This window comes from Salmo salar, chromosome 19, assembly GCF_965601325.2.
Source record: "Salmo salar chromosome 19, fSalSal1, whole genome shotgun sequence".
NCBI lineage: Eukaryota > Metazoa > Chordata > Actinopteri > Salmoniformes > Salmonidae > Salmo > Salmo salar.
This window is the reverse complement of record NC_138309.1, coordinates 47,122,910-47,138,919: the sequence shown is the minus strand read 5'-3', so window position 1 is coordinate 47,138,919 and position 16,010 is coordinate 47,122,910. Positions and strand designations below refer to the sequence as shown.

The 16,010-nt window shown below is 45.5% G+C and overlaps 1 protein-coding gene across 2 annotated transcripts; it reads right to left on the bottom strand.

Annotated features, from left to right (window-relative positions):
• Window positions 1-553: 553 nt before the first annotated feature.
• Window positions 554-9,313, bottom strand: LOC106578866 (forkhead box protein K2). Of its 2 annotated transcripts, none has more exons than XM_014158099.3 (9): window positions 8,850-9,313; window positions 7,288-7,482; window positions 4,736-4,886; window positions 3,901-4,047; window positions 3,403-3,596; window positions 2,910-3,112; window positions 2,552-2,812; window positions 2,232-2,429; window positions 554-2,072 (listed from the first exon to the last, which is right to left on the bottom strand). In XM_014158099.3, the coding sequence occupies exons 1-9, from the start codon at window positions 9,128-9,130 to the stop codon at window positions 1,858-1,860; spliced, it is 1,845 nt and encodes a 614-aa protein (XP_014013574.1). In that variant the 5' UTR covers window positions 9,131-9,313; the 3' UTR covers window positions 554-1,857. The 2 variants fall into 2 exon arrangements, with proteins under 2 accessions (XP_014013574.1, XP_045558315.1); XM_045702359.2 differs by having other exon boundaries at window positions 554-2,069.
• Window positions 9,314-16,010: the final 6,697 nt, after the last annotated feature.

Sequence of the window (16,010 nt, the reverse complement as noted above, 5' to 3'; positions counted from 1 at the left end):
CGCTCTGGATAAGATTGTCTGCTAAATAACTCAAATGTAAATAGGATGCGGTTTCATGGAGGAAGTGTTCTCCCTAGGTCTCCCACACATCTGGCCTGCAGTAACTTCCTGGAACACCAACAAAAATCCCAGGAATGCAGCTGCAGTCATGGTGAAACAAACCCTGTCCTACCTACTTCCCTAGAACTAGACTAGTATTCTCTCATCTTAACTATCTGCCGTGCAGCTGCTTCTCTGTAGTGTTGTTTCTCTCCAGTGTTACAGAACATATTGTACCTTGGGCCTCTGGAAGACCACTGCATTAGAGGAAATAAGAGATTTACCAATGTTACATTACATGGTGAGGTTTCAACTGCTGTCAACCGGATGCCTTGCAAAAGGATGGTTGATCTCACCGTGGCTGGCATTTGCACCTTCAAGGCATCTCAGGTTGAAAATAATGTTCTTTGACAAGGCGACAAACACGGAGTGTCTGTTTCTCTGTGTGAATGCGCCTTTACCAGTAGCAGAGAGAGTCAAAAACACACAGACAGAAAACAGTAAGACACAGGACAGAGGTTGAAATTAATTTATATATTTATATATATAAAATAAAAAAAAGGATGCATTTACCCACCAAAGCAGAACAAACATATCACTTGTTTTTCCTTGTGGAAACCAAATACAATCTGAAGAGACTTCAGGGAGCCAGAATAGAAGAAAATAAATCAAGCAAGGGGACTGCTGACTTTCAACACAAAAAAAGGTAAACACAGCCATTGATGACAGGGAAAACAGAATAAAAGGTAAATAAAATACATGGAGAGGGTAAGTGCTTTACTGGTCAGAATCATACAGTATAGCATAGATTCAGTCTTATTTTCTTGAGTTCCATATTCAGTTAACTGCTCATGTACATTCTCTAAATTCGGTAACATGCAAGCATTGATGAAGCATACGGTCAAACACGCATGGAAATATATTTTTTCTTATAGGATATTTGTTAAAATATGACATCTGTAGATGTACAGTGATTTGGAAACTTCTTTTGGGTTTGACAACAGAAAAACAAAACAATCCACTCAATAGATAGTGTTTTCTTGAAGGAAAAGGAGACTACATTCATTTCACTGAACAAAGATTCCACAATATCGGGTGACTTTAAATATTTTTCAAACCCACTTCTTATAGCTTTTAGTATGTTTATTACTAAAATGTCTGTGCCTTGGAAAACGGGTGGTACACTCAAAGACGATCCTAGGATACACGTGTACAACAAAATACGACATCTCTACTCACTCACGACTGCTTTAGGTAGGTTGACATGAAGGCTAGCTGCCAGAGATACAGGGAATGGTTCCACACACACTTCCCTTTAGGGAATACACTACTGTTAACGGTCGTTGAAGTCATTTCTTTCCAAATATTAAGAGCTTGTCTATCATGCTGCCGGGATGACGCCATTGGCTACATCCCTCCATTGGGGGCGTGTCCTGGGTAAAAACTGACAGGGGAACCTACCAATCAGCAGTGGAAGCCTTGGTGATTCTGGTAGTCTAGAATTCCATTTTCTTGTTAACAATTTTTTTATGTACTATTTTTTTAATAACTTATATAATGAAGGGTTACCGTTCTTCTCTTAAGGTTGAGTCTCTCCAAAACAGTGTCACCTCTTTAGCAACTTAATTTGCCTTCTCTTTTTGAATGATTATTTTCCTATTTTTATACTAACTGGGTAACTGGTCTGTTTACTGGTCACACGCTTTGTATCTCTTTCCTCCCTTTGAGTAGATGATCAACGTGATTTAGAGTGGGAGTCAGGTCGGGGGGAGGGGTGAGAACAGAGAGGGGGCCCATTATGTAGAGGGGTCAGGACCTCTAGTCATCGCTGGCCTTTTCACTAACCCCATTCTCCTCGTCTCTGTTTGTGTGCGAGTTGTTGTTTACAGCGGGGATAATGCTCTCGCCCCCCTCTTCCATTTTGACTCTCTTGGGTTCGGAGTGGTCGGCCAGCTCCCCGTTCCGCCTCTTGGTGGGCAGTGATGCAGAGGCCGAGGCGTGGGCTGCCAACAGGTGGAGGGGGTTCACCACTGCTGAGAGGAGAGAGAGTTTTACTACTGGATTCATGGCAACCCTGACATAAACAAGCATTACTGAGTGAAAAGGCAGGTCATTTTAGACAAATCATTCCAATCATGTGCCATTTTTTACAAGCTTCATGGGTGTTAGGTGCCATTTTGAGTGTGTCTCACCTGTGTTAGCAGCAGTAGTAATTGGGATCAGGCGAGTCCCGTTCTGTGTGATGGTCTTGATAGGAAGCCGATGCTGGCCCAGGGGGGTCTGCTGCAAGATGGTAACCGTTGTTAGGGGCGTGGCCTGGGAGGTCTGGATGATGCGATTGGCCCTGCCTATAGAGGAAGCAGTGACGGCTGGGACCGGCTCCACTTTGACTGGTTGAAGAGAGACAAACACTGAGATACATGACTACAGTTTTTCATTTATAAAGGGACTGGTACAGCAAAGAAAATGTACATTTGACTGTAAATCTATATGCCAAACTTTGCCTCCTCACCTTTGACCCCATTGTGGTCTCCCCCTCCGTTCTCCTGTGGTTCTGTCTTTACTGTAACGACGGAATTCTGTGTAGCACCAATAGTAGCCATGGTGACCATCGGGATCTGTTGGAGTACATGCACAGTCTGCATGACGGGGGCGGAGCTTACAGCTGTTGTCATGACGGGCGTTGCCATGGTGTAGGTAACAGGCTTCATGGTAGTCTGGGGTAACTGTCGCTGCATGGCGATCAGCACCGGCTGGCTGTTTAGAGGGGAGCCTATCAGAGACAAGTATCAGAGGTCAAACAGGAAGTGGAGTTGTTAACCACCCACCAACACAGTTGAAACAACAACCTCCAACATAGCATAACTCACCAGGAGCACTCTGAGCGAACTGGGCCTCCTGGATGACTGCTAGTTTGGGCTGTAGGGCAGTGGCTGTGGTGGGGGCTATGGCCCGGGCTGGCTCTGGGTCCATGGGTACAGGGGAACCCTCCCTGGACAGGCTTTCTGGGGACTGCACACCACTGGAGTGGGCCGACAGTCCCCCGGTGTGGCTAGGAGAGGCCGGGGCACTCCTGAAGGGACAACAGCAGGAAGACTATTAGAATGATTAGCAAATGTGAGTGTACATTCATCTTTGTGTTCTGCATGCCAAAAAGAAACATCCTACCCAGAGCCCTTTGAATAATTTAGAGCACAGTGTCCCAGACAGAGAAATAACTTCCTCTACCTGCACTGCCTAACTGAGCCCACAGGGGGTAGTGGTGAGTTAATATACTGCTGGAGAACTGCATGCCATTTCAAACTACAGTACATACAAGAGGGAAATATAGGAGCATGTGACTTCTAGTGAGAACTATTTTACCTGGATGAGAGGGGGCCTAGTGGGGTCCTGAAGCAGGGTACCCCCCTGGGCCTGCGCTTCCTGAACGCCTGTTCACACAACTTGCCCTCTGATGAGGGGTCGATCCTCCAGAACGATCCCTTACCCGGCTCCTCCTGAGACCGAGCCACTTTGATGAAGTAGCGATTCAGAGACAAGTTGTGACGGATCGAGTTCTAGAACACAGTAGACAGAGTATTCATGACAATGGGAAGGTTATGGCGGATTGAGTTCTAGAACACAGTAGAGAGACATAGTGAGAATGGATGGAAATATAGACAGAGAGAAACAATAGATGAGATTCTAGAACAGAAAGATATAACTGATAGAGTTCAGTTCAAAACCATGAGAGAGACAGGTTGTAATGGATAACGTAAGACTGGATAACTTAGAAAGACTGCCGTTTACGTAGATGTCAGTTTGTCTCATTCTAAGAGAAATATACCACAGCAGGATGAAATACAGGGTGGATTCACCGACCTGCCAGCCTTTGTCTGCGGTCCTGTAGTATGGGTAGTTCTTAGTGATGTGTGTGTAAATCCCATTCAGAGTCAGCTGCTTGTCGGGGGCCATGGTGATAGCCTGGACTATTAGTTGGGCATAGGAATACGGTGGCTTGGAGTCATCCTGAGGACAGAACAAATGACAAAGCATTTTCTTTCATGCTACAGATATTTGATTAGATTTATGATACGATTGATGTATGTATTGCATGTGTTTATCTGGGTCAATAAACATTTTAATTAAAAAAAAAGGTTCAAGTGTTTGGTTTTGTGAGAACTTGTTTTCAGTTTCATGTTAGTCACACACACACGTTGGGAAACAAGTAGAGTTACAGTTCGCCGGGATTTGGCACTCCAAAGTCTACATTTTCCTTCAATGAGTAACCCATCCCAGAGAACCAAAACAAAACCAAGATTTTTTCCCATCACTCTATTCTACCTCTAAAGACAATGGAGTCAGGGGTGTGTTTAGAACGGTGCCACATTACAGAACACGGAGATAGAAACGCATTGTGTAGAATTCATAGGACTGTCAGACAAAACAGGGATTTGTTTAGCTCTATTAGTCTCATTTCTATATTCAAAGTTCTGAACGCTTCACTTCTTCACCGGTTCATCCCAGCACTGGGTGAAAACCTCAACAGTCTAAAGTGGAATCCTCTCATCTTCTTTTCTTCATTGACAATGCTCTGTAAGAGATGGACAGGTCTCTCATTTGACTTCAATTATACTGCATTGACTGACCTCTTCATATCAGCGTGGACGAAAGGAGAGGAAGCCACTTTGGGACTATTGGCATACTGGTGTCTCACCTTGGGGCTGTCTCCTCCCGAGCCGTCCTTTTCGTCTGATTGGGAGTTCTCATTGATGAGGTCAGCAGTCAGTGCGCGGCCCATCCTATAGCCAGACAGACCCGCCCCTCGGGGACTTGACGGACAGGAGTTTGGACAGGAGTTGGCAGCACTGTTGGGGCGAGAAACAATTTAACGGTGAGACTGAGTGGGAGAGACTGTGGTTTGGTGATGAACATGGAAATCCTGCAATGGCAGAAAATATCTCAGATCCAACAAGCATCCAAGACACCTAACCCATAACCAGTGTCTGAAACCTCCTCTGGTGGCGCAGTGCCTTTGGAAAGTATTCAGACCCCTTCACTTCTTCCACATTTTCTTAAGTTATAGCCTTATTCTAAAATTGATTAAATGAATCCTAAGCAATCTACAAACAAAAATAAAAAGCAAAAATACCTTATTTACCTAAGTATTCAGACCCTTTGCTATGAGACTCTAAATTGAGCTCCTTGAGATGTTTCTACAACTTGGAGTCCACCTATGGTATTTTCAATTGATTGCACATGATTTAGAAAGGCAATCACCTGTCATTAGAAGGTCCCACAGTTGACAGTGCATGTCAGAGCAAAAACCAAGTCATGAGGTCGAAGGAATTGCCCATAGAGCTCAGAGACAGGATTGTGTCGAGGCACAGACCTGAGGATGGGTACCAAAAACAATTCTGCAGCATTGAAGGTCCCTAAGAACACAGTGGCCTCCATTATTCTTGAACGTAATAATTTTGAACCAGCCTTGACCCTTCCCAAAGCTGGCCACCTGGCCAAACTGAGTAATCGGGGGAGAAGGGCCTTGGTCAGGGAGGTGACTAAGAACTCGATGGTCACTCTGACAGAGATGGGAGAGAAGCTTCCAGAAGGACAACCATCTCTGCAGCACTCCACCAATCAGGCCTTTACATTAGAGTGGCCAGACAGAAGCCACTCCTCAGGAAAGGGCACATGATAGCCCACCGAGTTTGCCAAAAGGCACCTAAAGACTCTCAGACCATGAGGAACAAGATTCTCTGGTCTGATGAAACCAAGATTTAACTCTTTTGGCCGGAATGCCAAGCGTCACATCTGGAGGAAACCTGGCACTATCCCTATGGTGAAGCATGGTGGTGGCAGCATCATGCTGTGGGGATGTTTTTCCAGAGGCAGGGACTGGGAGACTAGTCATGATCGAGGCAAAGATGAACAGAGCAAAGGACAGAGAGATCCTTGGTGAAAACCTGCTCGAGCGCTCAGGACCTCAGACTGTGGCGAAGGTTCACCTTCCAACAGGACAACAACTCTAAGCACACAGCCAAGACAACGCAGGAGTGGCTTCCGGACAAGTCCCTGAATGTCTTTGAGTGGCCCAGCAAGAGCCTGGACTTGAACCCGATCTAACATCTCTGGAGAGACCTGAAAATAGCTGTGCAGCAACACTCTCCATCCAACCTGACAGAACTTGAGAGGTTCTGCAGAGAAGAATGGGAGAAACTCCCCAAATACAGGTGTGCCAAGCTTGTAGCATCATGCCCAAGAAGACTCAAGGCACTGTATAAAACACCTGCTCTTTCCATGACATAGACTGACCAGGTGAAAGCTATGATCCCTTATTGATGTCACTTGTTAAATCCACAACAAAATCAGTGTAGATGAAGGGGAGGGGACAGGTTAAAGAAGGACTTTTAAGCCTTGAGGCATGGATTGTATATTTGTGCCATTCAGAGGGTGAATGGGCAAGACAAAACATGTAAGTACCTTTGAACGGAGTATGGTAGTTGGTGCCAGGCGCACCGGTTTGTGTCAAGAACTGTAACACTGCTGGGTTTTTCACGCTCAACAGTTTCCTGTGTGTATCAAGAATGGTCCACCACCCAAACGACATCCAGCCAACTTGACACAACTGTGGGAAGCATTGGAGTCAACATGGGCCAACATTTCTGTTGAACGCTTTCGACACCTTGTAGAGTCCATGCCCCGACCAATTGAGGCTGTTCTGAGGGCAAAAGGGGGGAGTGCAACTCAATATTAGGAAGGTGTTCTTAATGTTTTGTACACTCAGTGTATATGCCAGGAGTTAGAGCTGGGACGATAAACCCAAAACGTATCCATATCGACCATTTATCATGGACATTTTACTGATCGATAGTAACGATAATTAGTCTTTGAAGGAATGTGACGTTTTAAATTAAATAAGTGTGCTAATATGGGCTATTGGTAAATGGAAAATTGATAGCTACAACATTCAAAAGTTGTATTAGTAGTTTTAAGGGAAATATTTCAAAAGTTACTGGTGCATATTAATGTTATGAATTTATTGTTCAATTTATCATTATTGTGATAATTCAGTCAATTTATCACAAAATGTATTTTTGTCCATATCGCCCAGCTCTACTAGGAGTATTTACATCTGAGCCTGGAGGTTCGGAGTATTGCTGTTTTTGGAAATCAGTAGCGACACTCGCTTGCAGATCCAGATTTGAATAACCCTGCCATCTGCAATGCTCTGAACGTTTCATGGCTCAAACTTCACTTCAGTCTCACCTGATGGTGCCGGTGGGTGAGGGCAGGGGGCTTATGAGGTGGGCGATGTTGTCTGGAATGTTGATGGTCAGCGGCGCCATTTGGGGCTGGACGGGCTTTACCGGTGACTCCGACACGTTCCTACGCTCCTTCTTATCGCTGGACAGGGCTGTGAACGTGATCTTGATGTTGGTGCTAGGGAACCGGAGACAGCACCTGGAGAACAGCGAAAGAAAGGGAGAGCGTCTAAGGACACAATAGTAGAACATGCTAAGTGCCGGCCATCCACACCTACCCAGACTCACTCAACAATAATAGTGAGAATGTCTCTTTAATTGGGATCCTGAGTGGCGCAGCAGTCTAAGGCACTGCATCGCAGTATTAGAGGTGTCACTACAGACCCGGCTTTGATCCCGGGCTGTATCACAACTGGTTGTGATCTGGAGTCCCATAGGGCAGCATACAATTGGCCCAGCATTGTCCGGGTTTGGGGAGGGTTTGGCTGGGGTAGGCCGTCATTGTAAATAATATTTTTTTTCTTAACTGACTAATCTAGTTAAATATAAAAATAAAAAAATCTGCATTCTGACTGCTACACGCCAGCAGTGTTGAATGGGTATCAAAACATGCAGAGGCACTCTAATAAGGGCCGGAAGAGTTCGCCTATTAACAGGGTTTATAAATGGAGCTTACATAACAGTTCTTACTATTACATTGGGGTATGCTTGGACCATATCATCTGCTATAGGACCAGCTGACTGCAATATAGAACTATTTGACATTTCAGACCAGTAAAACACCACATTTCATTGCACTTTTCCAGTGTATATGACAATAAAACATATATTCAAAAGAATCTGATTGTTATGATTTAATAGAACTGCGTACCAAACCTCCCAAACCTCTATTGCCATTTCCTGCTCAGTTGGTAGAACATGAGACTTGCAACGCCAGGGTTGTGGGTTCGATTCCCACGGGGGACCAGTACGAAAAAGTATGACAAATAATATGCCCTCACTACTGTAAGTCCCTCTGGATAAGAGCGTCTGCTAGAATGTAAACAGAAACGTCGGGTAACATTTGGAAAAAACAAACCAATTCAGCTTGATTTACAGCCCATACTGACAATAACAAAACACGGGGCAGGTTACTTTCTTTGTACATTATGCTGTGCAAACATTGCAACACATCCGCCTAGAAACCAAGCTGACATTTAGCCAAAGCATGGCCCATTGCACAAGTACAGCTAACCTTAGCTACATACATTTTCTGTCGTAAACACGTTTTGATAGCAAGAAATATGTATACAGACATAACTAGCCAACTACAGTACCTAGATACGCACGCTTAGTAATGTTAAATTACAACAACAACAAATGTGTTTGTGCTTCGCGTAACCCTTTTATGCAAACAAAGCCAGCGTTACCCGCGGCTCGCTAGCGGTGTGGACAGGCGCCGGGTGTTTGTCACAACACGTGCGGCGGCCAGGGAACAAAACAATAACAACGCGAGGTCAGAATATCATCACCTTAACCTTAGCGGTTCTACCGCGACATAAAATGTAAAATACTACCCCATCTTACATTCGTGGGAGCTGCAAAGGTGGAGCCCCTCGTCTCTGGAACACCCCATCAACAAATACCCCGTTTTTGCCGAGGCATCGGAGGTAGAATTCCCCGCTACCGGTCCCGTCTTCACCCGCGGTGAAAATTTCGAGGTGTCGGCGGGAGATGAAACTGGAGTGGCCCATGCTGACGTCCACCGAGCCCTGCGATGAGTTCCGTCCGATGGTCGCCGACCTCTTCTTCATCAGGTATTCGAATTCTCGGCCCTCAAGCCGGGCAACTGCCGACCCCACCGCCATCTTCTTGGGGGTTCTAATTGTGTGGGGGGGGATAGGCGCTAATTAGGGAGCACTGGCTTTAATTTTGGCAGGGTTTAGAACTGTGGAGATTTCGTAAAAGGGGAATCCAATTGTAAAACCTTTAAAGAATTTGGCTAGGAACGTGCCAGATCGGGGACACAGCAGCTCCGACACACCGCCGCGACAGAGAGAAAGAGTAAAGACAACAGCCAACCAATGGAGGCCAAATGGGAGGAAAGGAGGTGACCGATAGCTCAACGGCCCAATCCCTTCAAAGACTGGGTAGGCAGATACACGTTGTTTACCAATGACAGCCAAAATATAAATAGAATGTAAAAATCACGGTTGGTTGCACTGTAGGCTGAAGCGCATATCGATGGCTGAATGTAAACGATGGAATCTGATATTACGGAATGGATTGGATTGGAGATTTGTAGATTCATGAAGGGGTAGTTCACCCAAATTACAAATTGGTTTCCTCATCAAATGTTATTTGTCACATTCACTGAACAAAATAGACCCTTAACCAACAATGCAGAGTTTTAAAAAAGTAAGTAAGTACAATTTGCTAAATAAACTAAAGGAAAATGAGTAGCACAATATCGAGGGTATATAAACTCAGCAAAAAAAGAAACGTCTCCTCACTGTCAACTGCGTTTATTTTCATCAAACTTAACGTGTAAATATTTGTATGAACATAACAAGATTCAACAACTGAGACATAAACTGAACAACTTCCAGACATGTGACTAACAGAAATTGAATAATGTGTCCCTGAACAAAGGGGGTGGGGGGGTCAAAAAAACTAACAGTCAGTATCTATCTGGCATGGCCACCAGCTGCATTAAGTACTGCAGTGCATCTCCTCCTCATGGACTGCACCAGATTTGCCAGTTTTTGCTGTGAGATGTTACCCCACTCTTCCACCAAGGCACCTGCAGGTTTGCGGACATTTCTGGCGGGAATGGCCCTAGCCCTCACCCTCCGATCCAACAGGTCCCAGACGTGCTCAATGGGATTGAGATCCGGGCTCTTCACTGGCCATGGTAGAACACTGACATTCCTGTCTTGCATGAAATCACACACAGAACGAGCAGTATGGCTGGTGGTTTGTCATGCTGGAGGGTCATGTCAGGATGAGTCTGCAGGAAGGGTACCACATGAGGGAGGAGGATGTCTTCCCTGTAAGGCACAGCGTTGAGATTGCCTGCAATGACAACAAGCTCAGTCTGATGATGCTGTGACACACCGCCCCAGATCATGACGGACCCTCCACCTCCAAATCGATCCCACGCCAGAGTACAGGGCTCGGTGTAACGCTCATTCCTTCAACGATAAACGCGAATATGACCATCACCCCTGGTGAGACAAAACCGCGACTCGTCAGTGAAGAGCACTTTATGCCTGTCCTGTCTGGTCCAGCGACGGTGGGTTTGTGCCTATAGGCAAAGTTGTTGCCGGTGATGTCTGGTGAGGACCTGCCTTACAACAGGCCTACAAGCCCTCAGTCCAGCCTCTCTCAGACAGTCTGAGCACTGATGGAGGGATTGTGCGTTCCTGGTGTAACTCGGGCAGTTGTTGTTGCCATCCTGTACCTGTCCCACAGGTGTGATGTTCGGAAGTACCGATCCTGTGCAGGTGTTGTTACACGTGGTCTGCCACTGCGAGGACGATCAGCTGTCCGTCCTGTCTCCCTGTAGCGCTGTCTTAGGCGTCTCACAGTACGGACATTGCAATTTATTGCCCTGGCCACATCTGCAGTCCTCATGCCTCCTTGCAGCATGCCTAAGGCACGTTCACGCAGATGAGCAGGGACCCTTGGCATCTTTCTTTTGGTGTTTTTCAGAGTCAGTAGAAAGGCCTCTTTAGTGTCCTAAGTTTTCATAACTGTGACCTTAATTGCCTACCATCTGTAAGCTGTTAGTGTCTTAACAACCGTTCCACAGGTGCATGTTCATTCATTGTTTATGGTTCATTGAACAAGCATGGGAAACAGTGTTTCAACCCTTTATTTTTTACAAATAATCTTTGATTGACAGGGTCCTGAAAAAGGACAGTTTCTTTTTTTTGCTGAGTTTTCAAGGGGTACCGGTACCAAGTCAATGTGCAGGGGTACGGGTTAGTTGAGGTAATATGTACATGTAGGTAGGGATAAAGTGACTATGCATGGAAAATAAACAGAGAGTAGCAGTAGCGTGTTTGAAGAGTGTGAAAGAAGGAATGTGTGTGTGTTACTGTCATTGTAGTATGTGTGTGGTTAGAGTCCAGTGAGTGTACATCCAGCCAGTGCAAGAGACTCAGTGCAAAACTGTCACGCCCTGATCTGTTTCACCTGTGCTTGTCTCCACCCCCCTCCAGGTGTCGCCCATCTTCCCAATTATCCCCTGTGTATTTACACCTTTGTTCTCTGTTTGTTGCCAGTTCGTCTTGTTCGTTCAAGCTTACCAGTGGTTTTCCTGTCAGCTCCTGTCTTTTTCCCTGCCTCTCTTTTCTCAGCCTCCTGGTTTTTGACCTTTGCCTGTCCCGACCCTGTACCCGCCTGCCTTACCACTCTGCCTGTCCCTGAGCCTGCCTGCCGTCATGTACCTTTGCTCTACCCTAGATTGTCAACCCCTGCCTGCCTTGACTGGTCTGTTCCTGCCCCTGTTGCTACAATAAACATTGTTACTTCGACAGTCTGCATCTGGGTCTTACCTTGATTCCTGATACAAAACAAGAATAGATTGTAATAAAATAAGGAGGTAAATGCAGATAGTCCTGGTTGCCATTTGATTAACTGTTCAGCAGTCTTATGGTTTGGGGATAGAAGCTGTTAAGGAGCCTTTTGGTCCCAGACTTGATACCGCTTGCAGAGAGAGTCTATGACTAGGGTGGCTGGAGTCTGACCATTTTTAAGGCCTTCCTCTGACACCGGCTGGTATAGAGGTTCTGGATGGAAGGGAGCTCGGCCCCAGTGATGTACTGGGCTGTAAGCACTACCCTCTGTTGCGCCTTGCAGTCGGATGCCAAGCAGTTGCCATACGAAGCGGTGATGCAACCAGTCAGGATGCTCTCGATGGTGCAGCTTTAGAACTTTTTGAGCATCTGAAGATCCCTGACAAATCTTTTCAGCCTCCTGAGGGGGAATAGGCGTTGTCGTGCCCTCCTCACAACTGTGTATGTGTGTTTAGACCATGAAAGATCCTTGGTGATGTGGACACCAAGGAACTTGAAGCTCTCAACCTTCTCCACTACAGCCCCGTTGATGTGAATGGGGGAATTGCTGCAGTGAGTATTCTAGTCTAGGGTAGCCATGCTATTGTATAGATCAACTTTACATCATTCAGACTCTTATGTTGGGAGCAACATGAGAGAAGGGAGAGTCGCTCGGGTCATCCAGTCTAGTGCCTTCATGTGTTCATGTGCTAGTCGGAACTAGTAAACTCAGAAAGATCCCACTTGCTAACTTGTTGTAGAAAGATGGTCTCGAGTTTCCCACCTGGGAAACATCAGAATCAACCAATAGGAAGCTCTACGCAAATAATTTATGTTCATTATGAGTGTTCCCCTACTCAGACATTGCATGCATCAACCAATGGTTGCGTGCCACATTATCGACTGTGCCATCGGGCACCAGATTGCTTTAATATATGATATGGTTAGCTGATATGTAAAATACCTTTCCAGGCATTGTAAGATCTGGCGACAGCAAGTCTGAGCAGAAGTCAAAAGAATCATGAAACTCCTATCAATTTGGTGAACGGCCTATGTTCTATCAGTGGGTAAAATAAAAATGTTCCTCATGATTTAACTTCTAAGTGGTCCGTCTGTGAAAGCATGAAATTGTGTAGGAAAGCATCATAGCTACATAATTCTCGTCACTGGAGATAGGGGATAACACACTATCACATTTCATACTGCTTTTAAAACAATTCCCTGCGCAGCAGATCGCCAAATCAGCCAATAGATGGTATGAGCATACTGTCTAGAACACATCCATCTGTTTATATCGTCATGACAACATATATACACTGCTCAAAAAAATAAAGGGAACACTAAAATAACACATCCTAGATCTGAATGAATGAAATAATCTTATTAAATACTTTTTTCTTTACATAGTTGAATGTGCTGACAACAAAATCACACAAAAATAATCAATGGAAATCCAATTTATCAACCCATGGAGGTCTGGATTTGGAGTCACACTCCAAATTAAAGTGGAAAACCACACTACAGGCTGATCCAACTTTAATGTAATGTCCTTAAAACAAGTCAAAATGAGGCTCAGAAGTGTGTGTGGCCTCCACGTGCCTGTATGACCTCCCTACAATGCCTGGGCATGCTCCTGATAAGGTGGCGGATGGTCTCCTGAGGGATCTCCTCCCAGACCTGGACTAAAGCATCCGCCAACTCCTGGACAGTCTGTGGTGCAACGTGGCGTTCGTGGATGGAGTGAGACATGATGTCCCAGATGTGCTCAATTGGATTCAGGTCTGGGGAACGGGCGGGCCAGTCCATAGCATCAATGCCTTCCTCTTTCAGGAACTGCTGACACACTCCAGCCACATGAGGTCTAGCATTGTCTTGCATTAGGAGGAACCCAGGGCCAACCACACCAGCATATGGTCTCACAAGGGGTCTGAGGATCTCATCTCGGTACCTAATGGCAGTCAGGCTACCTCTGGCGAGCACATGGAGGGCTGTGCGGCCCCCCAAAGAAATGCCACCCCACACCATGACTGACCCACCGCCAAACCGGTCATGCTGGAGGATGTTGCAGGCAGCAGAACGTTCTCCACGGCGTCTCCAGACTCTGTCACGTCTGTCACATGTGCTCAGTGTGAACCTGCTTTCATCTGTGAAGAGCACAGGGCGCCAGTGGCGAATTTGCCAATCTTGGTGTTCTCTGGCAAATGCCAAACGTCCTGCACGGTGTTGGGCTGTAAGCACAACCCCCACCTGGAGGTCATTTTGCAGGGCTCTGGCAGTGCTCCTCCTTGCACAAAGGCGGAGGTTGCGGTCCTGCTGCCGGGTTGTTGCCCTCCTACGGCCTCCTCCACGTCTCCTGATGTACTGGCCTGTCTCCTGGTAGCGCCTCCATGCTCTGGACACTACGCTGACAGACACAGCAAACCTTCTTGCCACAGCTCGCATTGATGTGCCATCCTGGATGAGCTGCAGTACCTGAGCCACTTGTGTGGGTTGTAGACTCCGTCTCATGCTACCACTAGAGTGAAAGCACCGCCAGCATTCAAAAGTGACCAAAACATCAGCCAGGAAGCATAGGAACTGAGAAGTGGTCTGTGGTTACCACCTGCAGAACCACTCCTTTATTGGGGGTGTCTTGCTAATTGCCTATAATTTCCACCTTTTGTCTATTCCATTTGCACAACAGCCTGTGAAATTTATTGTCAATCAGTGTTGCTTCCTAAGTGGACAGTTTGATTTCACAGAAGTGTGATTGACTTGGAGTTACATTGTGTTGTTTAAGTGTTCCCTTTATTTTTTTGAGCAGTATATTTTGCTTAGATGTATTCAATCTAAACAGTGCTCCAAATTATTCAACTCAGTTTCTCCTTCAAGTACCATGTTGCAATGTGCCCTGTACACAGTGGCGTGTATTCATGGATGCCAAGGGAAGCCAAGCTTCTCCAAAAAATTGACCAATAAAAAAAAATACAGAAAACCTATAAAATAATTTATTGTTCATCTCTTTGTGTTTCATAATTTTCCTTCAATACGCAAGAGGCTGAATGTATCTCACTGGAGAAAGCAGACAAGCGAGCAAAACAGCGCCCCTCTGTCTCTGTATGTGTAGCCCGTCTATCTGATGTTGTCTGGTCAAAAAGAGTATGACATTGTTGCCTCCCGTAGCATTGAATACAAGGGAAGCCAGCGAGCATTTGGCCACTATGGATAAAAAAATAAAATGACACAATAATAGCCAATCAGCATTGAGCTAAACTAAGTGAACTCTACTGTGAATGGTCCTGGCGCACCCAAAAATAAGTGTCAAGGGAAGCCAGCTTGTATTTGGCTTCACACCAATCACATCATATCAAAAGTCAAATGTGAAATGTTGCATGTCTTTGTGTTGTTGTCCTCCGTCTAGCTAGCTAGCTAAAATTGTCCCTTTCCTAAATTAGCCATGGATGAAGATAGGGATTTGGGCTTAATTCTCCATACTGGCCAATGATTATGACGGTGATTCTGATACAACCATAAATACATACATTGTTGTACCACTGGCCTGAGAGGATGGAAGTCCAATATGTAGCTAGATGTAGAAGGCTAATATTAACTAGCTGGCTAATCATTGCTCATGAAAGGAAGTTAGTCTAGAGAGCAAGCATTTTAGCCAGGTAGCCTTGGGACAACAACAACTAAAAGCTTGTACTGTATGACAGAGTGATAGACCATTTCGGCAACATGATAGAGAGGAGAATGGCATTGGCGTTTCTCTAGAAGTAGGGTGAGTCAACATGTTTTTCTACTTACGCAGACACACACACACACACACACACACACACACACACACACACACACACACACACACACACACACACACACACACACACACACACACACACACACACACACACACACACATACAGTACAATGGACAGCCACATCCTATTTAGATTATGTTGATTGGACTAAATTGTTTTGGGAATCTTTTAGTTGTCACTGTATTAGATTAAGCATAGGTGATTTGATGATGTTGAAATGTTGTAGTTGAAATGGTGCTGGAATATTCGAGGCAGCTCCTGTTTTCTTTGCGACTTGTGTAACATTCTGGTGTTTGTTTAGTAGTCTGAAAATGTCCCAAAATATTAACATGCTGTGTAGGTCATGTAACTGTTTGTTACATGCATATGCTTTGTGGACTTTAGGAGAC

Coding starts and splice junctions, on each gene's coding strand:
- LOC106578866 (XM_014158099.3), bottom strand. CDS start 9,130: ATGGCGGTGGGGTCGGCAGTTGCCCGGCTTGAGGGCCGAGAATTCGAA. Junction 7,483..8,849: donor CCTTTGCAGCTCCCACGAAT/GTAAGATGGGGT, acceptor GCTGTTCTCCAG/GTGCTGTCTCCGGTTCCCTA. Junction 2,813..2,909: donor GTTCGCTCAGAGTGCTCCTG/GTGAGTTATGCT, acceptor TGTCTCTGATAG/GCTCCCCTCTAAACAGCCAG.